This window comes from Elephas maximus, chromosome 17 (assembly GCF_024166365.1).
Source record: "Elephas maximus indicus isolate mEleMax1 chromosome 17, mEleMax1 primary haplotype, whole genome shotgun sequence".
NCBI classification, from domain to species: domain Eukaryota; kingdom Metazoa; phylum Chordata; class Mammalia; order Proboscidea; family Elephantidae; genus Elephas; species Elephas maximus.
The window spans coordinates 48,438,408-48,464,578 of NC_064835.1; the positions used below are offsets into that span (position 1 = coordinate 48,438,408).

Consider the following 26,171-nt stretch of genomic DNA (forward strand, 5'->3'; position numbering starts at 1 on the left):
GGGAGAAGAATTGATTTTTGAATTGTGGTGTTGGCGAAGAATATTGAATATACCATGGACTGCCAAAAGAATGAACAAATCTGTCTTAGAAGAAGTACAACCAGAGTGCTCCGTAGAAGCAAGGATGGCGAGACTGTATCTTACGTACTTTGGACATGTTGTCAGAAGGGATCCGTCCTAGGAGAAGGGCATCATGCTTGGCAGAGTACAGGGTCAGTGGAAAAGAGGAAGACCCTCAGCGAGGTGGATTGACACAGTGGGTACAACAATGAGCTCAAGCATTAACAACGATTGTAAGGATGGCTCAGGACTGGACAGTTTTTCATTCCGTCATGCGTAGGGTCGCTGTGAGACAGAACTGACTTGAGGGCACCTAACAACAACAACAACATGCTCTGCTCCTGGTGGGGGACTTGAAAAGCAACTCAGGAGAGTTATCAGTAATTTATAGCTGGCCAAGCATGTACAGATAGGAAATATGGCCCCTTATCTTGTCTAAGCCCCTACTTTGTTAGTCACGTAGTCCTCGAATGCCAGCAGTAAAAGTTATATGGTAATCTGCAGCTGGGTTTAGATTCCAAGAATGCTGAATCAGAGGTTATTTAATTATTGCTGGTCAAGCACACATGGCCTTGGAATGTGGCCCTTTATCTTGTCTGAGCACCTAGTTTGTTAATCACAAGTAGTTCTCAGGTGTTAGCAGTACAGATCATATGGTGGTCTGCACTTAGGTTTAGATTCCAAGAATACTGAGTCAAAGGCCTTTTAATTATAGCCAGCCTGATTTCTTGCCTGTCTCATTAGCTGCCGTCAGGCTGGCTCCTGCTGATGGTGGCCTCATGGACCACAGAACCATCTTCACAATCAGATCCATTGGTTTTGGGTTGCCTAATTTTTGGAAGTAGATTAACAGGCGTTTCTTCCTAGCCTGCCGAAGTCTGGGAGCTTCACTGAAACCTGCCACAGTGAGTGATCCTACTGGTGTTTGAAATGCTGGTGGCATAGCTTCTAGCATCACAGCGACATGCAAGCCACCACAGTCCTACAAACTGACAGATTTATTTATGCATACAATAAAATGTATGTGTGCTCTTAACATGTTTGTAATTTTAAAGACTGGTTGATGTGTTGTTGTGTGTAGATCAGGACAGGACTAAAGGCTGGGTAAAGTGAGAGGGGAGGAGAAACCCAGGGCCAGGCAAGGATCCTCAGCAGCTTAGGCGAGGAGGAAAGGATGGCTAAAATGTGTGAACCCTGAGCCTCTTCCCCTGGGCCTCGTAAGTAGAGGAGGCAGTGGCCAGGGCGGCTGGGCCTCATTTCTCTGCCCAACAGTCTGCCGGCGGCAGGCCTTTGGCTGCAGGCCTTCCTCTGAGAGCCCTGACCCAGGCGCCCGGGCGTTCTGGCTTTCACTACAGCGTTTATTTAGAGACAAGAGGAAAGAAGGGCCTCAGGTTTGGGTTGGCGAGGGAAGCACCCTGTGCCCCAGGGCTTCTGTTTGGATTGGCCAGTGCCCACCAGGCTGGCCCACGTGCCCTCCCAGCCGTAGGGAGTTTGCTTATGCTGGATGATGTCTTGAATTTGCAAGACTGATCTCCTCAGCCCAGCCTGGGTTTTTGGGTGTGGGCCACAGGTCTGGGTAGTTTCTCCCTTGAGAGTCTAAAGAAATAAGACCTTGAAGGTCACCTTTAGCTGCATGACGCACAGCAGCCAGTGCCCTGGGCAGATGCTCATGGGAACCGTCAGAGGCCAGGTCTCCCCGGAAGCGTGGGATTTGGGGGAGGGGAGGGGAAGGTTTGAATTCCTTGGCGAGCAAAAAGGCTGCCTCTGTGCTAGGTACTTTTAGGGCTGCCTTTTCATTTTTGAGGTTAAAAACATGTGACAGTTTGGCTGAACACAGACACCTTTGCTCCCCTTTCTCTTAGCCCAGCTGCACAGGGCGCTGAGAGCATGGAGGGCATCTGTTACCCTCAAGTCCAGTCAGCTTTCTGACGCAGCTTCCTAATTTTGGGCAGCTTACAAAGAAACTAGACTTGGAGTGATTGGTTGTTTTCCCTAACCCATTGTCTGTCTGATCGAGAGGAGGTTTGTGTGGGGCAGTGCCACCGGGTCTGCACAATTCCTCTAATTCCTTGAAGGCTAAGCAGGGGCCTTCAAAATGACTGGGGTGGCATGTACCTTCATGCAGTTGTTTTTAAAGTATTGTTTATGTTCATCGTTGAGGAACCCTAGTAGTTTACTGTAACGTTATGTCAGACAATGAGCCTTCTGCTGAAGTCAGCCCTGTGAGGGGAGGCGCTCCGTCAGAAGGGCACGGGACTGCGTGTTTTAAGGAAACGATGTGAACAGTGGTAGTCTTTGAAGAGCAAAATTATGATTTTTATTCTCTTTAAGTTTGTCTGTGTTTTCTATTTTTTCTTCCACAACGAACTTATCATTTGTGTAGTTTTCTTTAAAAATAGCTAAAGATCTTTGAAAAAAATTTTACAGAAGTAATATATGCTAATTGTGACATGAGCAATACTGAGGTCCATGAAGGTAATGGTGCTACCCTGGAACTTGCTAGCCCTCCTCACCTTCCTTCCTGTGGCCTGAGGAGACCGTGGTAACACTGGGTGAGGATTCAGGCCAGGCTCTTCCCTTGTATAAAAGCACACACACAGAGTTAGGTTGGATGTTGTAATGGTCTCATTCTACCACCTTCTGTGACATCTAGAATTTTTTTTTTTTTAGCTGTAATACGTTATTGCCATCACTTCAGGGCCAGAATAGATTTAACTCAGCCTTTTTTTAGTCCATGTGTAATATTCCATAATATGATAGACTTGAATTTATTCAGTTGTGCCCCCCTTTTGGGGCAGTCAGGTTATTTTAGTTTTTGCTTCTGTAGACGCTGATGGGTAAACATATGTATTCATAGACCCCTGCAGTGGTGCTGTTTCTCTTCTGAAAGGCTAAAAGGAAGTGTGTTTTAGATGTTCTACTAGCTGTTGTCACATTGCATTCCCAAAAGACTATGTCTGTTTACAGTTCTTATTAATTCTTCAGGTGCAATGAAATGTTTTCAGAGAATATTGAACTGGCGATTAACAACCCTGAGTTCCAGTCCTGGCTCCGCTGTATAAGATTGAGCTCATTATTTCTGAAACTTAGAGTTCCTATTTAGAATAACGTACCCACGTGTAACCATGCAGAGGGTGGGGGTGGATTCAAGAGTTTCGCCAACTCCTTTCAAACCCAGGGGTTTACGTGCGGGTATACAGTCTTCAGAAGAGGTATCCATTTTTTCAGATTAATTCTCCAAGGAATCCAGCACCTGGCAAGGCTGTGCATCTCTGAAGAAGACAGAGATTACAGGACAGGGCCTGTAGCCTCATCTGTTGCATGTGCCTCTGAGCCCAGAGCAGGAATCCGGGCTCTGCAGGGCCAGGTCCAGAGGAGCCTAGTAACTATTTCTCAAGGTTCAGAGATTCTAGGGTTTTGCCTCAGACCAAAAATTCCTTTTACTTAGTTGACTAGAACATGAGACAGACAGGAGCCATGTTCAGGCCAAACCGAGGTGAGCCCCAGAAGCAGTGGTGGTGGTGCTAACATCCCTGCTGATCCCCAGCCTGTTCTCCACCTGCTCCCAGGTGTGCCGGCATGTGAAGAACGGGGACATTCTCCTGCTGAACCGACAGCCCACCCTGCACAGACCTTCCATCCAGGCCCACCACGCCCGGATCCTGCCGGAAGAGAAGGTCCTGCGGCTCCACTATGCCAACTGCAAGGCCTACAACGCCGATTTTGATGGAGACGAGATGAACGCTCACTTTCCCCAGAGTGAGCTGGGCCGGGCCGAGGCCTGCATCCTGGCTTGCACTGATCAGCAGTACCTGGTTCCCAAGGTCAGTCTTGACCCAGTCATCACCTGTGTGTTGTGGCACGGGGGCTCCTGGGTGGGAAGATGTGGAACACAGGGGTCCTGGCTTCTCCCAGGTAGATTTTCAACCCTGTCGTTGCTCAGAGGTGGGGAAAGGCCTCTGTCTTGCTGCCTCGTAAGATATAAGTCAGGAGAGAAATGATGGCCATCCCAGAAAGCCGAATTTTTTGGATTCTACAACCTACTAGCCTCTGGCAAGCATTAGAATCCTTTTCCTTCCTTCTGCTTCTCAGCTATGTGTCCTTGGGTAAGTTACGTCACTTCTGCATGTGTCAAATGTGTGCACCTTTCCACCTGCTCATGTGCCCGTGAGTTTTAGATTGGGCTCACACTTAAGAAAGAGCCGCAGAACACAGGTAAATAAGCTGACATCAAAAAAGTAATTTATTTTTTTTATTTTAGATGAAGGTTTACAAAACAAACTAGCTTCTCATTAAGCAATTAGTATACATATTGTTTTGTGACATTGGTTGCCAACCCCACAACATGTCAACACTCTCCCCTTCTTGACCTTGGGTTCTCCATTACCAGCTTTCCTGTTCCTCCCTACCTCCTAGTCCTTGCCTCTGGACTGGGGTGCCCATTTAGTCTCATTTTGTTGTACGGGTCTGTCTAATCTTTGGCTGAAGAGCGAGCTCAGGAGTGATTTCATTAGTGAGCTAAAAGGATGCCTGGGGGCCGTACTCTCAGGGTTTGTCCAGTCTCTGTCAGACCAGTAAGTCTGTTTTTTTTGTGTATGTGTAAGAATTCTGTTCTACGTTTTTCTCCAGCTCTGTCTGGGACCCTGTATTTTGATCCCTGTCAGAGCAATTTGTGGTGGAAGCTGGGCACCATCTAGTTGTGCTGGATTCAGTCTGCTGGAGGCTGTGGTAGTTGTGGTCCATTAGTCCTTCGGACTAATCTTTCCCTTGTGTCTTTGGTTTTCTTCATTCTCCCTTGCTCTTGACAGCGTGGGACCAGTGGAGTATCTTAGACAGCCACTCACAGGCGTTTAAGACCCCGGACGCTACTCACCGAAGTAGTATGTAGAACATTTTCTTTACAAACTAGGCTATGCCAGTTGAGCTAGTTGATATCGTGGTCTCCACAGCCTTCAGCCTAGTAATTTGGTCCCTCAATGAGTTTAGATGTGTCTGGCGCTTCTGTGACCTTGTCTTGGACAAGTTGTGCCGGCTTCCTCAGTGTTGTGTGCTGTCTTACCCTTTACCAGAGTTACCACTTGTCTATGGTCTAGTAAGTGTTTTTCCATCCGCACCCCTCCCCTCCCTTGTAATTTCTTAAAAAGTAGAAACTTGTGGGTGATGGCCTGACAGCTCACTTCACTTTGAGTCACTTTCTTTTGTCAGAGGTAAAGAGCTTTCCATCCTTGACAGATTTCATGTAAGTGCCAAGATGGAATCATTTCTTATGGTTATAAAATGCATCATGTTTTCAAGTACTTTGATGACAAAGTCCTAAGAGGACAAAAGCTGGTTTGTTAAAGCAGGAAAAGCCGTTTTTTGTTCTTTGTTTTCATGTATCTTTATTTCCTTTTGTTTTCATTTCTCTTTGTTATTCCATTTCTTCTCTATATCCAGGTTCTTTTCCTAATTAACGACAGTACCAGATTAAATTTTGGGGTTGTGTATTTTTAGTAGAGGTTCATGTTCTTTTCTTAATTAAAACATCAGGCAAATGGAACTTTAGTTGCTTTTTTCCAAGAAAACAGTTAAATTTTTCATATACGTATTTCTTTGTGGATTAATTTTTTTTTTTACTCTTCGTCATATTTATTACGGGTCAGTGCTTTGTGGAAACATTTTTTAGCAAGGCTTGAGACAAAATTTCCTGACTTGTACTTAGCTAGAAAATCCAAGTCACAGGATACCCTATCCTCTAAGGGTCCTGACCAGAAGCACCAATTTGCAACGTCGTTTTGCTGTGAGACTAGGTGAAATAGGATAGCTGACAATTTTCTGGGTTTTTGATTCAGAGACAGACTTTTTTATCCTAAGCAGGATTTAGGAAATTCATACTTATGAGTAGGCCCTTAGTAATTGCCTTCATCAGCATTTCTCCCTAGAATTTTTGATTATTGCACTGAAAACAGTTTACCTATTAATTTTCTGGTCATGGAAAAATGTGGACTGAGAGAGGAGAACACACCGAACATATGTATCATGTAACTTGTAATTATGTTCTTTAAAGAAAGAAAACAAAAGGAAAAATATCTGCCACCAAGGACTCTGGGATGAGTCAAATGCATAATGCACGGTTTGGATTTTTTCCCACAAGCAAAATAAGACCCTGTCTTTGGAGCAAGATGCAGGATATAATCTTTTATTTATGTTAATAACTCAAAGCCATCATAAGAAAGGCTGTAAGTGCATGATCTTGTCTTGCATCTGTGGCACCTTTTCAGCCCCTCGAGAGTAATTACCTTTGAGTTTACAGAGCCCATTGCCACAGTATTTAGACCATTTGACGAGCATCCTTTTAAGCCTTTGAATTAGTACGTGTGGTTAAATTCCTGGCGCTTCTCCATGGCTGCATTTGTGAGTTCAAAAAAAAAAAAAAATTTTTTTTTTTTTTTTTTTTTTAGTCTTAGTTAGGAAACGTGGCCATAATGTTGGCTGATATTCAACAAATAGTCAAATGATAACAATCTTAGATCCAAGGCACAGATTTTTCTCAAGTTCCTGTAAACATTGAAAAGTTTGCAAAAACTATTTTTTAAAGTCTGTTTGTGAGCACAAGCTATTTTTACTGTAGTGTGCCTTATGTTGCCATGAACACAGACCCAACAGATAAAGTTCAAGAGACTGGGGATCAGAAAGGCTCTGAAAGTGTCAAATGAACGAACCCACCAATTCCGGGGCTTTTGTACAGGCCCTTGTTTTCACATCTGGTAGGGAGCACCCTTTATCAAGGACCCACCATGGACCATGTGTTACACTGTGAAGAAGAGATACTAATAATGGACACCTTTACCTTCTGAAGTCATGCATGCACATCAAAGCCCTCTCAAGGAGCCTGTACCTGAACTCCTCCGTCCCTGCACTGCCTGACTCCAAGTCACCCCTTAGGCCTCAGCTGTGATATTGTTCCTCAGAGAGATCCTTCCTGGCCATCCCCCAAACCCACGTTTACATCATGGCCCTGCCTCTTATTTTCCTCCATGGCATTGAAAACAATTTGTGATGATGTATTTATCCAAACGGTTGTTTACTGTTTAGCTCTTCCCCGTCATAAAGGACCACGTCTGTTTGGTCCAGTGGAGTAGACTGAGGGTCTAGCCCAGTGCCTGGGCACACAGTAAGCTTTCCATAAATATTTATTGAATGGATGACTGATTTACAAGAGGACCAGGCCAGAAATGTGTGAAAAATACTGAAGCATAAAACCAAAGTTTTTGCCAGCACAGCTAACAGCAGCCAGACCAAATTTATGCCTAAATGCCAAAAATATGCTGGAGTGACTAGAACCAGGTGGGATTAAGCAGAGATGGCTTGGGAAACTGGCTGCATGTGAAGCAGTTTTAATGTAGAGGAACAGTGGGCAATGGCAAATGTGGAAGCTGGTGGTGAAGCCTAGCCATGTACTTTGGAAGCAGTTTGCTCTTAAGACGGGAGGCTCAGGCTAGTGAGGCCGTGGAGTAGGACAGTTTGAAGATGTAAGGGAGGGCCGTTGCTAGAGGGCAGCTTCCAAGCAGATGATTAGGGTTTGACTTAAAATTTATCCTTGTTCTCCTTTTTTCTGTTTTGGTTTATAGGATGGCCAGCCATTAGCAGGCTTGATCCAAGATCACATGGTTTCAGGTACAAGCATGACCATTCGGGGTTGCTTCTTCACCCGAGAGGAATATATGGAGCTGGTGTACCGAGGACTCACAGACAAAGTGGGGCGTGTGAAGATCTTTCCTCCTGCCATTCTGAAGCCCTTTTGCCTGTGGACAGGGAAGCAGGTAATTGGAAAAAAACAGCCAGTGTCTATAAAAAAGGCAACAAGCCACTCATAAAAGGCTTTATTACCATGAGAGCCTGGGCCAGACATAAAGAAATGTCTAATCAAGCAGTAGGCTGACTTTGCCCTTATTCGAAGTTCCTGGGTCTAGATGGTTTCAAGGGAGTGTCCACTAAAAGTAGGGTGCCTAGTTTCTGTCCTTTGCCCCTAACCTGATGTCCCCATAGTCATAAACATGGCGGTAGTAGGTAGTGGTGTTGATGGTAGTAGAAGTAATATCTGCTGGGAAGTGCTAAGCACTTCGCTGAGTGTTTTAGAGATGATGTCTTATTTAATCCTCAACAACCAACCTGCAGTGCTGCTACCGTTATTTCCATTTAGCAGAAGAGTATACTGAAGCTGAGAGAAGTTAAATTACATGCCCAAGGTTATAGGAAACAGTTGGAATTCAAACCCAAGACTTTCTAAATCTTAAGGCATCACACTATGCTTCCTCTCAGAGTAACAAAATAATAGCAGAATTGTGATCAGGTAATGAAATAGAGTAAAATATGTGCTTCTACTATTGGCTGAGTCTCCAGTTCCGGCCTTCAGGCGCAGCTGCTAACTGGCTGTGTAACCCTGGTTCTGTGGGCCTCAGTTCCTCATCTCTAAAACAAAAGGCTTCCACTTGATGATCTCTGAGGTCTCTTCCAGCTGCAGTTCTTTAAGTCTGGACCCGGGACTTCACTGATTTTTAGTTGTTAAACCAAACTTGCATTCCTGGGATCTAGTAAACCTTGCTTGGCTGTGAGGTATCCTTTTCTATGTTGTTGAATTTAGTTTGCTAAAATGTTGTATAGAATTTTTCACATTTATTTCCATAAGGGATATTGGTCTGTAGTTTTCTTTTTTTTGTAATGTCTTTGCTTGGTTTTGGTACGAGGGTAATGCTGGCCTCATGGGATGAGTTAGGAGATACTCCCTCTTCTTCAGTTTTCTGTAAGAGTTTTTGTAGTATTGTTATTGAATTCCTTAAATGTTGGGTAGAATTCACCAGTGAAGTCATCTGTGCCCAGAGTTTTCTTTCTGGGGAGGTTTTTAACTAAAATTTCTATTTATTAAATAGATATGGGGCTATTCAGGTTATTTATTTCTTCTTGACTGAGTTTTAGTAGCTTGTATTTTTCAAGGACTTTGTCCGTTTCATCTAAGTTATCGAATTTATAGGTATAACGTTGTTTGTAATATTTCGTTATTATTCTTTTATTATCTCTAGAATCTGTCACGATGTCACTTCTCAGTCCTGATCTTGGTTAATCTGTGTTTTCTCTTTTCCTGATTAGTTTGCCTAGAGGCTTATTTTTATTACTCTCAAAGAGCTAATTTTTGGTATTATTGACTTTCTCTATCGTTCTTCTGTTTTCTGTTTCATTGATTTCCACTTTTATCTTTATTTTTTCTTTCTTCTGTTTACTTTGGACTTAATTTGCTTTTTTTTTTTCCCCTAGTTACAAAGTTGAAACAGAGGCCATTAATTTTTTTTCTTTTTAATAGGCATTTTATGTGTAAATTTACCCCCTAAGTTCTCCTTTAGTGGCATTCCACAAATTATGTTGTATTTTCATTTTCATTCACTTTAAAATACTTTCTAATTGCCCTCTTGGTTCTTTTTTTGACCCATGAGTTATTTAAACCAAAAGACCCAAACCAGTTACTGTCAAGCCAGTTTTGACTCATGGCAACCCCACGTGTTTCAGAGTAGAACTGTATTCCATAAGGTTTCAGTGGCTTTAATCTTTTAGAAGTAGATCACTGGATATTTCTTCTAGGAGCACTTGTCGTGCAGTGGTTAAGAGCTTGGCTGCTAACCAAAATGTCGGCAGTTCGAATCCACCATCCACTCCTTGGAAACCCTATGGGGCAGTTCTACTGTGTCCTATAGGGTTGCTGTGAGTTGGAATCGACTTGATGGCTGTGGATTTGTTTTTTTTGTTTATTCTGAAGTGCCTCTGGGTAGAGTTGAACCGACAACCTCTCAGTCTATAGCTGAGCACTTAACTGGTTATGCCACCTAGAGACTCCTATGGGTTATTCCCCACCCACCAAACCCACCGCCGTTGAGTTGATTTCAACTCACAGCAACCCCATAAGGTTTCCAAGGCTGTAAATTTCTATGGAAGCAGACTGCCACATCTGTCTCCCGCAGTGCTGCTGGTGGTTTTGAACCACTGACCTTTTGGTTAGCAGTCGAATGCTTAAACCACTGCACCACTAGTGCTCTTTATGAGTTATTTAGGTGTGTTTTATTTAGTTTCCAAATATTCAGAGGTTTTCTAGGTTACTGATTTCCAGTTTAATTCCATGTGGTCAGAGAACGTAACTTTAGTTGACTTGAATTCTTTTAAATTTATTGAGGTTTGTTCGATGGCCCTGGATATGGTCTATCTTGGTAAATGTTCTGTGTACCCTTGAAAAGAATGTATATTCTGCTGTGTGGAGTGAAGTGCTCTTTAAATGTCAATTAGGTTAAGTTAATAGATGGTTCAAGTCTAACCTATTCTTGCTGATCACTGTCATTCATTGCCTGGTGTCCAGTATCTTAAACTGAACATCAGTGCATTGTTTATGTTCATGTTTGTTATCTTGAAAGTTGACGAGTTACAAATACTAAGTAATTAAATATATAGGATTTCTTTATATTTTATTTAACATAAGCAGTGTGTTCAAAATAGAACCAAACAGTTGATACAGAGTATATACTTGGAGCCATAAATATGTTTATTCTGTTTAATCTGGGAATCCAGCCTAAGGAAATAATCTTAAGTGTGGAAAAAGCTACTTAAAAGAAACAACCATTACACCATAGTTTATGGTGAAATATTAGAAAAACCCCAGATATCCAGCAACTGGGCTAAGTAAATTGTGGTACATCCATTTGCTAAGATATTAGGTAGCTGTTAAAGATAGTGGTTTTAAAAGGCATATAGCAATGTGGAAAATGCTGCTGAGGTAATGTTCAAAGATCAGAAATAGACTGGACAATTCTATGTTCAAACACAATTGCAACCCTGTTAAAAATACGTATAAAAAAATTGTCATTAAAAAGATCAAAATAGAATAATTTGGTCATGTTAGTGATGATTTTTGTCCTCATTTTGTAATATTTTTGGGCTGTGATTATTACCTTATAACTAACTAAAATTAGGAATTTTTCATTGTTTCTTGAGAGGCTAGAACAGGCTGTTACTTCTTTGCAAATAGGTGAAAAAGGGAAAAGTGACTGCACTGCACAAGAATTTTGTTTTTTTTATTGTGCTTTAGGTGAAAGTTTACAAAGCAAGCTAGTTTCTCATACAAAAATTTGTACACATACTGATTCGAGGCATTGGTTGGAATCCTGCATTGCGTCAGCCCTTTCCCCCTTTCCCTTTCCACCCTGGGTTCCACAGTTCCATTCATCCAGTTTTCCTGTCCTTTCCTGCCTTCTTGTCTTTGTTTTTGGGCAGGTATAGCCCATTTGATCTCGTTTACTTGATTGATCCAAGAAGCATGTTCCTCACATGTGTTATAGTTGGTCCTATAGGCCTGCCTGATATTTGGGTGAAAGGTGAACTTCAGGAGTGGCTTCAGTTCGGGGTTAGAAGGGTATCCAAGGGCCATAGTCTCAGGGGTTCCTCCAGTCTCTGTCAGACCAGTAAGTCTGGTCTTTTTGTGAATTTGATCATTTGTTCTACATTTTTCTCTCGCTCTGTTTGGGACCCCCTATTGTAATCCCAGTCAGAGTGGTCAGTAGTAGTATCCAGGCACCAGCTAGTTCTTCTGGTCCTGGGGTCATGTAGGCTGTGGTTCATGTGGTAATTACTCCCCTGAGTCCCATCACCTCTTACTAGTTGGGGGACTAGGAGTACTGGGGGGAGGTGGCAAGCAGATGTTCACACAGTCGCTCTATTTCCTCCTCCTGGGCAGTGGGAGGGAGGAAGGAACAGTGTGGTGCCAAATAGCTCAGTCTTGCTGCATCTGCACCTTGGTAGCAGGAGGAGGTAGGTAGGGGCTGTGGGAGGGTGCACAAGCAGTTGCATCTCCTCTTCCCCTCGCTGGGCGTGCTAAGGGATGGAGTCATGCCTGGCGGGTGTGCGCACAGTGGTGCCGTCTTGGGTCAGGTGGGGGAGGGAGGAAGGGGCTGCAGGGTGATGCGTGCATAGACACAGCTCACTTGCCCCACACTGGGAGGGTTAAGGGAGAGAGCCACACCTGGTGGGTGCGCACACAGTGGTGCTGTCTTGAGTCAGGTGGGAGAGGAAGGGGCTGCAGGGGGATGCGTGCACAATGGTGCCACCTTGTATCAGTTGGTGGGGGGAGAGAGGAAGGGGCTGCAAGGGTATTCATAGTCAGCTCTTCTACCCTCACTGAGTGGGTTATAAGTGGAGTCATGCCTGGTGGGTGCTCACACAGAGGTACCACGTCACGCTGGATGGAGGGAAGGAGGAGGGAGCGGTGGGTGAGCTCTCTTGCTGCCGCTGCCCTCCACCAGGCCCTTGGGGGGCAGTAGGTGGTATGTGGGTACACACATGGGATACATCTAGTCTTGCTGGCTGGGTAGGTGAGGGGGTGGTAGATGGGGTTAGGTGGGGTGGGGAAAGAGGATAGGTTCCTGTCATGGTCCACCAGTCAGGCCAGGCAGTCAGGGTATGGGATCCTCTGATCAGGCGGATGGATTGAGGGGGTGTGTGTTCCTTTGGCTCGGATACACAGGTGCCAGCACACCTCACGTCTGCTGCAACTAGCAAGTGGGACCTGTCCTCTAGAGCTCTGGCAGATACTCTGCGGGTCCACCACCTCGTGCACACCACTCATCCCTGAGGCAAAGGGCTGCTGCTCCTGAGTATCTCCAGTTCTGAATCTGGCACCATCCATGTCTCTGCTTCTTTCTGTGTGTGTCTATAGAGGTTCTCTGTCCCTTCTGGGAAAGTCGTGAAGCTGCCTTGCTGCTTTCTTCACCTGGGGTCGCTGCTGGCTTTGTCCTAGGTTAGCTACAGCGGGCCAGGACGGCTGGCTGAGCTCCTCCGTTCCGTGCTACTTGCTGCCTTTATTCCTTCCAGTCGGTGTTCGGTTCGGGTCTTAGACTTTCTTGTTTGATGTTTAGGGTTCCCAGGTTGTTATCTGCTCCTGTTTCACTTGTTTTTCTGGATCTTTGGAGCAGGGGTGCATTATGGTGCGTGTGAATAAGCCGCCATCTTGGCTCCGCCTCTGCACAAACATTTGTTTTAGTGGCTCACTCTGCTTGCACAGCAAGAAGCATGTTCAGAATCAGGAGATAAGGAACTGAACTGGGAAGTTTATTTCTACTGCTTCAGAAGAAGCCTTAGGCTATTTCTCCAGGACATTTTAATGATTGCAAGGGTGGCATAGGACCGGGCAGTATTTCATTCTGTTATACACAAGGGTGCTATGAGCCAGAGCCGACTCAGCAGCACCTAACAGCAACAACTTGAGTGCGTTTCTCTTCTCTTATGAACCGGAGTCTCATCGTTTGTGATTGCTGAAAGTGTGTGTAAAGAAAGAGAGCTTGTCTGTCATAGCAAATCTCAAGTGTTCAGCACAATGAAGATTAACAAAATGGAGGTAGCTTTTTAAACTATAGCACAAATCGGAAAGTAAAGTATTACCAGCACCCCAGAAAGCCCCGTCTGGCTCTTCCCAGTTTCTTCCCGTCCCCAAAGGTAGCAGCTAAGCTGACTTCTGTCACTGTAGATCAGTTGTCTTCTCTTGAACTTTACAGCTGCTCTCCTAACTGCCCTGACCCCACTGTCACGTATAAAGATGCTTCTTTGTGGGACCTGGTACAGCAGACAAAGAAACAAAGAGCCAGCTAACGTCTCCCAGGCCCAGCGACTGTCAGGCTGGCCTGTCACCCGCTGCCTTGCTCGTCTTGGGGAATGTGCACATTTGGCTCCTCTGGAGCCGCCCCCGAGTTCTCCCCAGTCACAGCCTCCTCTGCCTGGGCTCTCGGTAGAGCAGCTGCTTGAGAAATCGCTTCCCTGAGCCTCCTGTTAGCAACTGCTTGTTGGGTGGGTAACCACCCTGATGGTCCCAGCTGGGATGGGGGAAGGACTCTGGCCTTCCATGGCCATGACTAATTCTAGTCAAATAAATTTATTTCTAGAATTTAGCTCTGTGAAAGTTAGTTGTGTGGGAGCACAGGGTTACTGAGTAGCCACATAAACAGCATGTCCAGTAGTGCACAGTCATTCCGTCACATCATGCTCCCTGCCCTGGTCATTTAGTCACCACTTCTAATGCATTGGTCCTTCTTATAGCATCACTTAGGAGGCTTAGTCTCTAAGGCACTTATTTAACCTCAGAGCCTAGACCTGGAATGTATTTAGAACAAATGATCTTGCAAAAAATTAAACCAGAGCATGTCATGCCTGTGAACAAAACCTACCAAATCGCTTTCCTTCACACTCAGACTGGAAGCCTGCGCCCTTGCTGTGTCTCTGCCTGAAACTGAAATGCGTGATCTGATGTCTGCACCACTCCTTCCTTACCGGGCTCCCTCCCTCCCTCCTCACTGGGCTCCACCTTACCACTCCTCCGTCACCAAGCTCCCTCCTCACCGGGCTCACTCCTTACCAGGCTTCCTCCTCACCACTCCTTCTTCACTGGGCTCCCTCCTCACCGTTCCTTCCTCACCAAGCTCCCTTCTCACCACTCCTTCCTCACCAGGCTCCCGTCTTACTGGGCTCCCTCCTCACCAGGCTCCCTCCTCACCATTCCTTCCCCACTGCCATCATGGCCTCTGGTAAACAGTTCCTTTGCAGTGAGGCCTTCCCTGACGACCTTATTTAAATTGCAAGTGTCCCCCCTGCCCTCTCCCCACTATACTCTAGGTCCTCCTTCCCCACTTTATGTTCTCCTCTGAAATGAAGGTTCCACTGAGGGCAGAGAGTCTGTTTGGTTCACAGTATTCCCAGTGCTTGGCTCATAGTTAGCACTGGATACATATTTGCTGAATGAACGAACATCATACGTATTCTACAGATGGGCAATGCAAAGGCCAAGAGGGGACCATGGTTTGCCCCACAGCACACAAGCAGTCTGGGATGGTGCAGACATTGGAACACCCCCTCGCCCTAGATGCTCCCTTTGCAGCCAGCTTCCCAGTAGGACACCTTGAGCCTCCTGTGGGAAGCTCCTCAGAGGGAAAGCGCTCCATTCTACGTCTCTGCGTCCTTTCCTTCCTTGGGGCCCACCCAGAAGTCCAAGCTGTTCTGCAGGGAGGAGGCTGTTGAGTGTACGTAGCCATTGTCATCTGTTCTGGTGTGGCCTGAAGATGGGAGGATGCCTCTGAGGAGCATCCAACCTCCTGACTCAGTTACCTGGCAGGCGGCAGTGTTACGAGACCTGCCATCTTAACTTTGCTAACTGCCTTTGTTTTCGTTTTTTTTTTACCTCATGCTCAGCTCTTCCTTTACTAAAGTAAACTTCCACATCAGATTACTTTTCCTCTCCTTCCTTTGGCCTATTCTTGGACTTAATTCTGGTCTAGGGGATTTTTCACTTTTTAAGGGAATAAAATTCTCAGTGAAGTTCATATGGACTTATTTTCATTTCCACTCCTGAACTTTCTTCTAAGTCATTTAAATGGAAAGAAAAAAATGAAATCAACTTATCTTACAGATTTTTCTTACTTTACCTCAGAGCTTCAGAAATGGAGTCATCCAGCTTTTCCGGATAAAGAGCTTTGTCCTCGTTTTCTTTCCAGGTTGTGTCTACACTGCTAATAAACATAATCCCAAAGGACCACATCCCACTGAACTTAACAGGAAAGGCAAAAATCGGTGGAAAAGCCTGGGTGAAGGAACCTCCCCGACCTGTTCCAGGCTTTAACCCTGACTCTATGTGCGAGTCCCAGGTATGGCTACCCAGTTTTATGGGCTCAAGACATCTACTCCCAGGTTTAGACAATTTGATTTGAAACTGAGGCAGAGAAATGGAGGCACACCCACAGAATCAGGTGTCATGCCTCAGAGTAGGAGTTGTGCCTGAGGTGGTGTTGGCTTTTGCTTTTGGAAAGGATCAGGTTGGGTCTCTAGCATTGACAGCCCATTTGAGAAGACCTTTCTTGAAAAAGGCCTGTGAACTTGATCCTGCAAAGCTGGGAAAGCAGAGCGTATGTTTCCCCTCAAAAACTCCTAAGTGACTCAAGATAGTCGAACTGCTCTGAGCTTCTATACCGTCCCAGCCAATGCCTTAGGGACGAGGCCTCAGGAGGCAGCCCTGGCGCAATGCTGAAGCAGGAGAGCAAGGTAAAGATTTCCAAGGCCTCTGGCTCTTCTTGCTGGGAGTCTAGGCCTGACTCACAGTATTCCTCAGTCCTTATTTCACAGCAGGAGCTAACAGGGTGTTAACCGGACAGTGCATTCAGACCTGGGGCTTGCATTTTTCTTTCTCTTTATAGATCTTATGCTTAATATATGCTACATTATACAGATGGAAGTCTTTTTATTTTAATTAACCTGTAATGCTTTAGCCTGACTTTGAAAGCACAAACTCCGGCCTCAGAGGGTGTTGGGAAGTTCTGTTATTTCCAGTGTGCAAGGGGGACCAGGGCCAAGGATGTGGGTCTGGAGTTGAGACTCTAGATGCTGTCATTTCCAACGACAAGGCCTTTATCAAGGCCACTTGACCTGGAGTCAGTGTATGGAAGAGAGGGAACCAGGGGGCATAGGGACACACTGAAGTGTCTGTGTTGGGTCCCTGAAGAAAAAAGTAAAAACCGTTGGTCTGTATGGGTTCACCTCCTTTATTTAAAAAAAAAAGGTATAGGTTATACCTTACTTCTCTCCATCAGGGATTTGAGGTTGCAGTGAGGAATCACACACAGCAAGGTTAACAAGATCCTGAGTAGAAAAGGTGGGGTTTCTCCTGTAGGAAGCATTGCCTCCAGCCCAGCGTTGGCGGCCTTTGCCTTTGCAGGTGATCATCAGGGAAGGGGAGCTGCTGTGTGGAGTGCTGGACAAGGCGCACTACGGGAGCTCTGCCTACGGCCTGGTCCACTGCTGCTATGAGATCTACGGGGGTGAGACCAGTGGCAAGGTTCTCACCTGCCTGGCCCGCCTCTTCACCGCCTACTTGCAGCTCTACAGAGGCTTCACCTTGGGTGAGTGCCTGGCGAGCAGCCGGGGGCCTGCCTGGAGCAGTCGCCGGCTCCCTCTCCTGTGGCCTGCTCCCCTCCCGTGTCTGCCCCCTCTCCCATGGCCTACCGCTTTCCTATGTCTCCCCCCTCTTGTAGCCTGTCTCTTCTCGTATGGCCTGTCCCCTCCTGTGGCCTGCCCCCTCTCCTATGGCCTGTCCTTTTCTATGTCTGTCCCCTCTCCTATGGCCTGTCGCTCTCTCCTGTGGCCTGCCCCCTCTCCTACAGCCTGCCCCACTTCTATAGCCTGCCCCATCTCCTCCGTCTGCCTCCTCTCCTCTGTCTGCCCCTTCCCCTGTGCCTGCCCCTTCTCCTGTGGCCTTCCCCCTCTCCTGTGGCCTGCCCCCTCTCCTGTGGCCCGTGCCTCTCCTGTGGCCTGCCCCCTCTCCTGTGGCCTGCCCCTCCACCAGCAACATTTCACAACCTCCCTCCCCTCAGTACTTTCTACCCCCTCCCATCCCATAGCCAGCGTTTGGCTTTCCTCTGCAGAGGGACCCCACCATCCTACTTCCATTCTGTTCTTTTCTTGACCTCACATCTGCATAGTTCTCTCATCCATGAGACTGATGTCCCCTACTCATACACATCCACATTCTCTCCTGCAAGTGCCCTTCTGGAATTCCCCGGGCCTTGCTCCTCTACAAAGGGTCTTCCCTGCTGTCAGAACTACCCATGCCTTCCCAAAGCAGTGGGGACATTGGTGCCTTTGGAAACGCTATGCCAGGGCAGACCTGTTGGGGTAAGCTTAGCTAGGATGGGGGCTGCTTTGTTTCCTCCCTGGAAATGTGAGCACACTGCTTTAAGAAATTGGCTTTTATAAAGGAAACAAATATGCTGTTAGTTCCTGTGCCCTGGGTGGAATAGAGATCAGAAGACCTGGCGAAGCACTTATCCTCTGGCTGAGCTTATTTAGGGTGGCAAGTTGCCATGTATGCCCAGGAGTCTGAGCGCTTTGTTTGCAGGTCCCTGTGAGGATTAAGTGAGGTGCTGTGTGTTGAGCACGTGTCACAGTGCGCCTAGGGATTGTGCTGTGGGTGATGCTGTTAAAGGTGGAACCGAGACTGCGGGTGATGCTGTTAAAGGTTGTTGCTGGGTGTTGCGCCATGGCGCCTGTAAGCATGCCACAGCTGGAATTTGTTCATCAGCTGGCACTGGTGACCGCGTTACACATTCTCTTTTGTTTTTTAGTTACATATTACAGAAAAGTCAAAATAAACAGACATGAAGAAAATTTAAAATTACCCGGCATCCAACTGCCAGAGATAACCACTAGTATCAATTGGATGTGTATCTCTCTGAATTTTTCCATTTTAAAAAAATCCTACACTGCATAGACTTGTCTGCTTGCTGCCGCCCCCGCCCTGCCCCCAGCCTTTTCCAAATGTATTTATATTGGATCAGCTTATGTAAACCTGTATCCTCATGTTTAATGGCTACAGGTTATTCTAGTTGTCTGGAGATACTATAGTTGATTCAACTAGTTCCTGTCTTTAAACGTTTAGTTAGTTTGCCAGGTTTTCACAACATTCTTGTTGGGATGAGCACCTTTGAACAATATCTTGGCTTGAATGTTCAGTTTTTTACCAGGATAAGGATTACAAATTACTAGTCTATTTGGGGGCTAAAACTAATCCTCCCTTACTCCGATTCCTGTAACCGGCCTGAACTGCTGCTGACGGAGGCCTCTGTGTCCAGGATAACCCACCTCAAGTTGGAAATCAGACTAGAGTCTAATCATTATTAAAAAGATCACACTTACAAAATGTAAATCAGTTTCAAAAGGTCATCAAGAATAAGCACCAGCATTTATGATAACTAGAAAAAGTTGAGAGAGCTTTACAAACAAAAAGTAGAGGCACCTCCCCAGATCCTAACCAGGAGCAGACTTAAACTAACTGTGCTGGCAGCTGGGCTTAGCACATGGTACAAGAGAAGTGGACCACCTGAGTGCAAAGACACCAGGTGCCAGGAGGCTGGACCCCAGACAGAGGGAGCAAGGCCAGGCTGGGTGAGAGCAGGGCTCCAAGGGAGGGGCTGGCAAGACATGTTCCTGTCACCTGGCTCTTCAGTCCAGAGAAGGTCAGTAAGGAGACAAGCAAGGTGGCCTGGACTGACCCGTTGAAGCCCCACGTTCGTGGTTATGACTTCCTCACAGAAGGAACATCTCTTGCCCCTTCTACTCACACGTGTTCTTTAGAAGCCTCCAAGCTTTCAGGACATTGCACTGGGAATTCCAGACTTTTTAGCCCAGCCTTTGAACAGTGCAGCCGTTGTTTTCCTGTCTGCTCAGGTCTTGGCTGAGGCACTTTGGAGTCCAGCAGCACACACAGATAGAGACAAAAACAGTTGGTTAAAAGTTGGCATGGAAAGACTTACTGCTTAAGCTGAGGGATTGCTCAGTCCTTTGGATCCAGAGGTCAGACTCAACTCAAGGGACTAAGGCTTTTATCCTCATGAGGTGATGCAGAATAATCTGCTATGATGGCCCTGTCCCAACCGTTAGGGTGTGGCCATTGTAACAGGTGACTTCTGGGAGCCAAAACTGGGATGCTGTCTTTTCCTCCTGCCCTAAACTCAGCTTCTCATCAAAAGCCTCCTCTTTACCTCCAGGATGCAGGCACTGTAGCTGAGGGGGAAGAACACAAGTCTGGAACTTAGACTTGGGCTTACTTAGTACCTGTGTGACCTTGGACAAGTAGCTCAATTTTAAGCCCTAGTTTTGTCATTTGTGAAGTGGAGATTATAATGCTGGCCTATGGTAAACACTTCAGAGATAGTGGCACTCATTAATAACACTGTTATTGTCACCCTTGGTATTCAGGTGCTTCCTGGGTAGCAGCCTGCGCTCTGCCTGGCCTCACTGAGTTTATATTCTAATGAGATGTCAGGTCATATCTGAGCCTGTCTGTTTCACTTCACAGACGTAGAAGACATTTTGGTTAAGCCAAAGGCAGATGTCAAGAGGCACAGGATCATCGAAGAGTCCACCCACTGTGGGGCCCGGGTAAGGAGGGCCGGGGAGCCCTGGGCTGCCATAGAGGGGTTGTGTCTCCTATGGAGTGAAAGCCCCCCGCCACTTAGCCACAGTCTGCGACGTGTTCCTTTTCTCATTCTAGGCTGTCAGGGCTGCATTAAACCTGCCAGAAGCTGCATCCTGTGATGAAATCCGAGGGAAGTGGCAGGATGCCCATCTGGGCAAAGACCAGAGGGATTTTAACATGATTGATCTGAAGTTCAAGGAGGAAGTGAACCATTACAGCAATGAGATTAACAAGGTTAGCCCAGTAGTGCCTGCACACAGCACCACATTTTGAATGCTGGTTTTTAGAAAAATTACATTTTGATTCCCACCTGGAGCCCTCTGGAGCAATTCTCATGGCCATTTAACAGCTGACTGGGCCAGATACAAAGTGGGATGGGTAGAATCCATCACTTTGAGGGGCAGGGTCAAGGGCTTCTTTCCCATACCCAGTTAGGGCCTGGGAAGGTCTTCAGTTAGGACTGTGAAAGAATGCTTCAGTCTGTTTTTTTGTTTTTGTTTTTGTTTTTTAACATTTTTTATTTGGGGTGACAGCTTAAAAGGCTGGGCAAAGAAAATCATTCCTATAGGGCAGTTGCTGGGGGGACGAGCAGGATGAAGGGCCAGAAGCACCACTGCTGGTTGTAGCTGCGGAGCCTAGGGCTGAAGGCCCGTCTCTCTGGGTTCACATCCGGGCTCTGCCACAGATTTGATGAGTGGCCTCAGGAAAAGTGATTTGACTTACCAGCACCTTGGTTTCCTCACCCATAAGTAGGGATTGAGTAGTCCCTGTTTCATGAGGCCACTGAGAGGATTTGAAGAGAAACAACCCCGTGTGTCACAGAGTGGGACTGTGTTCCACAGGGTCTTCGTGGCTGTGACTTTCCAGAAGCAGGTTGAGGGTTTTCTTCTGAGGTACATCTGGGTGGCTTTCGGTCTCCAGGCTTTCGGTTAGTAGCCACCAGGGTCTCCTGCTCTAAGGAGGAAGGAGCCAGCGTGCATAATGCTGTTGGCATGAAACGAGTGCTTTGGAAGTTCTCCAAGCCCCTGTCTGCCTTCCCACTGTGAGCTCCTGTGACAGCCGAGACAGGAGAGAGAAATCCCTGTATAACCTAAGACCACAGCCTGGTTCTCTCTGCCTTCCTGCCCCAGAACCAGGGCTCCCCATCCAGTGGCTTGGAGGAGCTGGCCTGGCCCTCACCCTGCCTCCTAGCCTTGAGGCCTAGCCTTCAAGAGAGAGGAAGAGGGAAGGCCAACTCTCCCCAGAAGTCAGGGTTTGTCTGGGTGTCCCCTTGGCTGCTCTCAGCACCCTCCAGGCTGCCAGGGAGAAAAACCTCATCAGCACAAGCTCAGTCCTTGATAGAGTTTGTTCTGAGGAGCCTTGCCAGCACCTCCTCGAGAACCAGGAGGCTCAGCTTCTGGGGCTGACTAGAACGCCTGGGAGTTGGGGAGTTGTCTTCAGAAGGGTCTTGGGATTACTTCTTGTCCTTCCAGTTCCCCTCTCCCCGCCACCTCTTCTGACCCAGGGCTCTCCTCTCCTCTGTATGCGGCTGAGTCTCTGCAACCCCAGGCAGATCTTCTCCCCCCAGTGTCTCCCCAAGGTCTACCTGAGGGCTTTGCTCCCTCCTCTGACCCTGGCACGAGGCAGGGCTTCCCATTGGTACCCAGGTGGCGTGCTGGTGAGTGCACACATGCCGTGAACGTTGGCAATAACTAATAATTACAGGGTGTGCGGCACCAAGGTTGTACTCTGCTGAGCAAGTTCGCCGGGGTGGTGCCTTCATTTTTTATTTTTAACCAGCTCTTTTTTGTAGTCACAGACTAAATATGCTGGCCCTTCCGCCTCTCTTTTTCCATCTCCCTTTTTGCTGCTGTTTGGCCAGAGAGGAGCCACAGGGCTCCGCCAGACTGCCTTCTGGTCTGGTGAGAGAACTGGTGCCCGAGGAGACTTGCCTTACATTGGTTCCTGCACCCTGCATTTCCCTTCTGCAGCTGGAGTTCCAGCAGGGCGTGAAGCACTGACCAGCATTCCTTTAATCCACAGGCGTGCATGCCGTTTGGCCTGCACAGACAGTTTCCTGAGAACAACTTGCAAATGATGGTGCAGTCTGGTGCCAAAGGCTCAACTGTAAACACGATGCAGGTATGAGCAGAGGTGGCCTGGGGGCAGGCAGAGGGCCGGGGGTACCAGGAGGCTGCTTTCAAGTAGTTTGTTCTGATTTTAAAAGGTTCTACGTTCCTTATAAAGTGTAGTAAGTACAGAAAAGTATAAAAACATACATACGAGTTACTACAGGGGCTAACCACTGTTAACATGTCAACGTTATAGGCAGATAAAGAAATAAATGTACAACTATTATATTCTAATAGCTACACACTAAACCTGCAAAAACCAGAACCTGCATAAGGCAAAAACCTGTCTATCGGAGAAGGAAAATGCAAATATTTTCCACTAAAATGAGTGATAGAAAAGTGGCAAGACTGCACCCTGTCAAAGGCAGAAAACTCCGAGACCCGACTTTGCAAAAAACAAGGCAGCCCCGTCAGGTTCCAGCTCTCACAGGTTTCACTGTAATATACGTATCTAATTATAAAAAAAAATGCTATTACTTCTGTACTGTATTGTGTTTATTCATGCTGTATACAAATACCGTGTGTGTGTTCATAGTCTTAGCTGAGATCCTACAATTTTGCATTGTCTGCTTTTTTTCTCTTATTAGGTAAGAAGCTTTGCCCTAAAGGTTTCGTAGCCTTAATTTGAGGCCTGTTATCTCCTCAGATTCCCAATGTCCTATACTGACATTTTTACAGGTCGTAACCACTGTGGGCCTTTTGTTTGTTTCTGTCTTGATGAGCTTCAGCAGGTACTGAGGACCACCCTACTGCTCAGGGAGTGTAGCGCAGTAGGAATCAGTTTAAAAGGCCAGAGGTCATCAGAAAGCCTCCCCTGTGACTAAAGGGAACTGCAGACACACTGCTCTTTCCTCCCAAGAGTATTAATAGGCAGTTCTCTAAGCAAGTAGCTAAGTGGCTTCTTGGGTCCTCTTTTGGGTCTAGAATTTAAGGATTACAATAAATTCCTTTTCTCCATGGGCCTCAGTTTCCCCATTTGAACTCTCAAGGCCCTTCCAAGTAGAACATTTGATGATTCCAAGACATGGCTTCTCTTACCAACAGCACCCATTTTCAGCTGACCCCAGATGGGAAAATCCAGGTTTGTCAACAAAAGAAAGATATATTTATTTACTTGAAAAGCATGGCTCTCTGTTTTAAAGCTAGGTTGGCCTTGAAGAATTTGGGTCCCACTCAGCTTCCAGGAGGAGGAGGCTGTTCTTCCCCTGCCAGAACAAAATGCTAACACGTGTGGATCTTGAGTGCCTCCACCTCTGGCTTCCCTCCCCAGATCTCCTGCCTACTGGGCCAGATTGAACTGGAAGGTCGGAGACCCCCGCTGATGGCATCTGGCAAGTCGCTGCCCTGCTTTGAGCCATATGAATTCACTCCCAGGGCTGGCGGCTTCGTCTCCGGCAGATTCCTCACCGGCATCAGGCCTCCTGTATGTGTTTTGGCGTTTCTCCTTATTTCTAGATTCAACGGTGGGGTGACCTGTGACTCCCACCAGCAGCTTTGAGCAAGAATGATCAAGTAATAAGCTACTTACCATTTAACCGACTAGACATTAGGACCCATGAAGAAATGACCAGGTCGTGTTGAGTGCAGCTAGAGCCTAGCACAGCGCCTGGCACAGAGTAGGTGCTCAATAAATATTTGCTGGTCAATGAAAAGGTGAATAAGACCAAATCCGGCTCCACCGTTAGCTGCCGTGCAACCCTCTAAACCAGTTTCCTTACCTGCATTTGAAGGCACCTGGAGGGATACCACTTAAAGGGGTGCTCTTTGTTGCCAAAAAGAACATCCCAGAGATATTTCACGAAGCCCCCAGGGGTGGCTCTCATGGCTTTTCCTTCACAGTAGGAAAACTGGCGAGTGATAGTGAATGTCTAGTTTTCACTTGGTCACCAGTAGAATTTCTCTTCACACTTGTCAGAAATTGCTTTTTAAAACATCCAGATTGTGACAGGACCATTGGCTTCAAGGCCATAGACTGTTCCGTAGACTCATCCACTGCTCACGTGGGGCTCTGAAGTGGTTACCCCTTGCCTCCGGCCAGAGACAGTGCAGGGTCGATGTCACCAAAAGCTTTCAAACAGGGTTGCCACCCATTGGCAGATGGTACAATCGTTGTGAGAGACAGTGACCAGTATTTATGTGATGAAGCAGAATAGAGTGGTCTAGAAGACATCAGTTTATCCCAGTTCCATAAAGTTTTTTTTTTGAGTTTTATATCTTTTGTTGTTGTTGGGGCTGTTGCTGAGGATATACACAGCAAAACAACACCAGTTCAACAGTGTCAGCCTCTACAATTTAGTGACATTGATTAAGTCTTCCAGTTGTACAGCCATTGTCACCCTGCTTTTCTGAGTTGTTCCTCCCCATTAACATAAACCCACTGCCCTCTAGGCTTCCTGTCTTATCTTTCAAGTTGCTGTTGTCACTTTGATCCCATATAGACGGTTCTTTAAAGAGCATAAAGCTCAAGGCAGACATTTTTTACTGGGTAAGCTAAACCATTGTTTGGTTTTAAGAAGACTTCAGGAGATATTTTTGGTTTAAGATTTAAAGATTATCTCAGAGCAAGTAGTTGCAGGGGTTCATCCAGCCTCTATGGCTTCAGGAAGTCTGGAGTCCATGAGTATTTGAAATTCTGTTCTGTGTTTTCTTCCTTTTGATCAGGATTCTTCTGTAGACTTTTTGATGAAAATGCTCAGTAATGGTAGCCAGGCACCATCTAGTTCTTCTGGTCTCATGGCAAAGGAGGTGGTTTGAATTATGTATCTTTATATGCATGTGTGTGTATGATTACTGTTGTAAATGTGCATCTTACTGTGGGTTGCTATCAGAAGGTTTGGGAAACACTGTGTATCTCTACTAACACCATTGGGAGCAGAATTCAGAGATGTGGACTGAACTAAACAGTAATGAGCCACTGGTGCCTTTTTTATTTAGACAGCGGGGGTGGAGTGTGCTAATCAGGGTGGCTGAGAGGATGGAAGGTACAAATGTAGATAAAGCAGCTGGCTCCCTGTAAGCGGTGGCTGTTACTTCTGATTCACTTGTCCGTTCACATGGACAGAGTCAGACGCAGCTGTAGGGGAGGGCAGAAGTCACTAGAGGCCATCAGAGCCCTCAGAGTCCAGGGCTAGGAGATCAGAGAAGGGAGTGGCCCCTTTGGGTCAGGAAAGGCTGCCAAAGGTGTTGGCAGCCTCACGGCCACATCGGGACCTGCTCTGCTTCTCCCACAGGAGTTCTTCTTTCACTGCATGGCTGGGCGAGAAGGCCTGGTCGACACTGCTGTGAAGACCAGCCGCTCCGGCTACCTCCAAAGGTAAAAGCACCTGCTGCGCCCTGGAAGCCGTTCACCTCTGTCAGCTTGCATTTTGTCATCAATTACTCACTTAAGAGTCAGAGTTTCCCGTGGGTGACCGAGACACGGGAAATAGCAGCTGTTCTTCCCTCCCTGAGCTCGGAGATTTTATACAGGAGTCCCTGCGTCCTGAGGGTGCCCCATTTCCTGGGGGAAGTTGCAGGTTCAAGGAAGGAGACAGGCAGTGATGTGTAACCAGCCACCCTGCGAGGGCCCCAGCCGGCCGGGACGGCACAGAGAGGGTTGGCGGCTGAAGGAGGTCGTGGCCCCTGCCGTGAGCCTGCCGTTGCTGTTATTTCTCTCCGGATGCAGATGTCACCCTGGCGCCTCAGCCCTGGCCACTGGTCTTCTCCCCTCCGGGAGTGAAGGAAACAAGTAGCCACCATAGCTGGCCTGTTCTCGCAGTGGATGGACTGAAGCCTCAGACCGAACAAGGCTTTGGTCCAGGGGCCCTGGAAGGGTAGGATAGCAGATTCCTGCAGTCTGGCCTCCCTGCTTGGAATGCAGCGTGGGGGCTCTGCTTTGAGCGTTGTTGTTTTTTTTTTTTTAAGTGGTTCTCCCTGAGCCCAGAGAACCAGTGCTGGTAGAAATGACGGTAGAAAACAGAGGAGACACTGAAGAAAGACCC

At 46.8% G+C, this 26,171-nt stretch overlaps 1 protein-coding gene across 1 annotated transcript in view; it reads left to right on the forward strand.

Moving 5' to 3' along the window:
• POLR1A (RNA polymerase I subunit A) overlaps window positions 1-26,171 on the forward strand; it is an 82,036-nt gene that overhangs the window by 31,909 nt on the left and 23,956 nt on the right. The window contains exons 13-21 of the mRNA XM_049856755.1: window positions 3,630-3,884; window positions 7,671-7,862; window positions 15,609-15,758; window positions 16,823-17,006; window positions 19,961-20,043; window positions 20,156-20,314; window positions 22,103-22,201; window positions 23,462-23,614; window positions 25,422-25,504. Of these exons, the coding sequence (XP_049712712.1) occupies window positions 3,630-3,884; window positions 7,671-7,862; window positions 15,609-15,758; window positions 16,823-17,006; window positions 19,961-20,043; window positions 20,156-20,314; window positions 22,103-22,201; window positions 23,462-23,614; window positions 25,422-25,504 (1,358 nt within the window). The remainder of the gene's footprint in view (window positions 1-3,629; window positions 3,885-7,670; window positions 7,863-15,608; window positions 15,759-16,822; window positions 17,007-19,960; window positions 20,044-20,155; window positions 20,315-22,102; window positions 22,202-23,461; window positions 23,615-25,421; window positions 25,505-26,171) is intronic.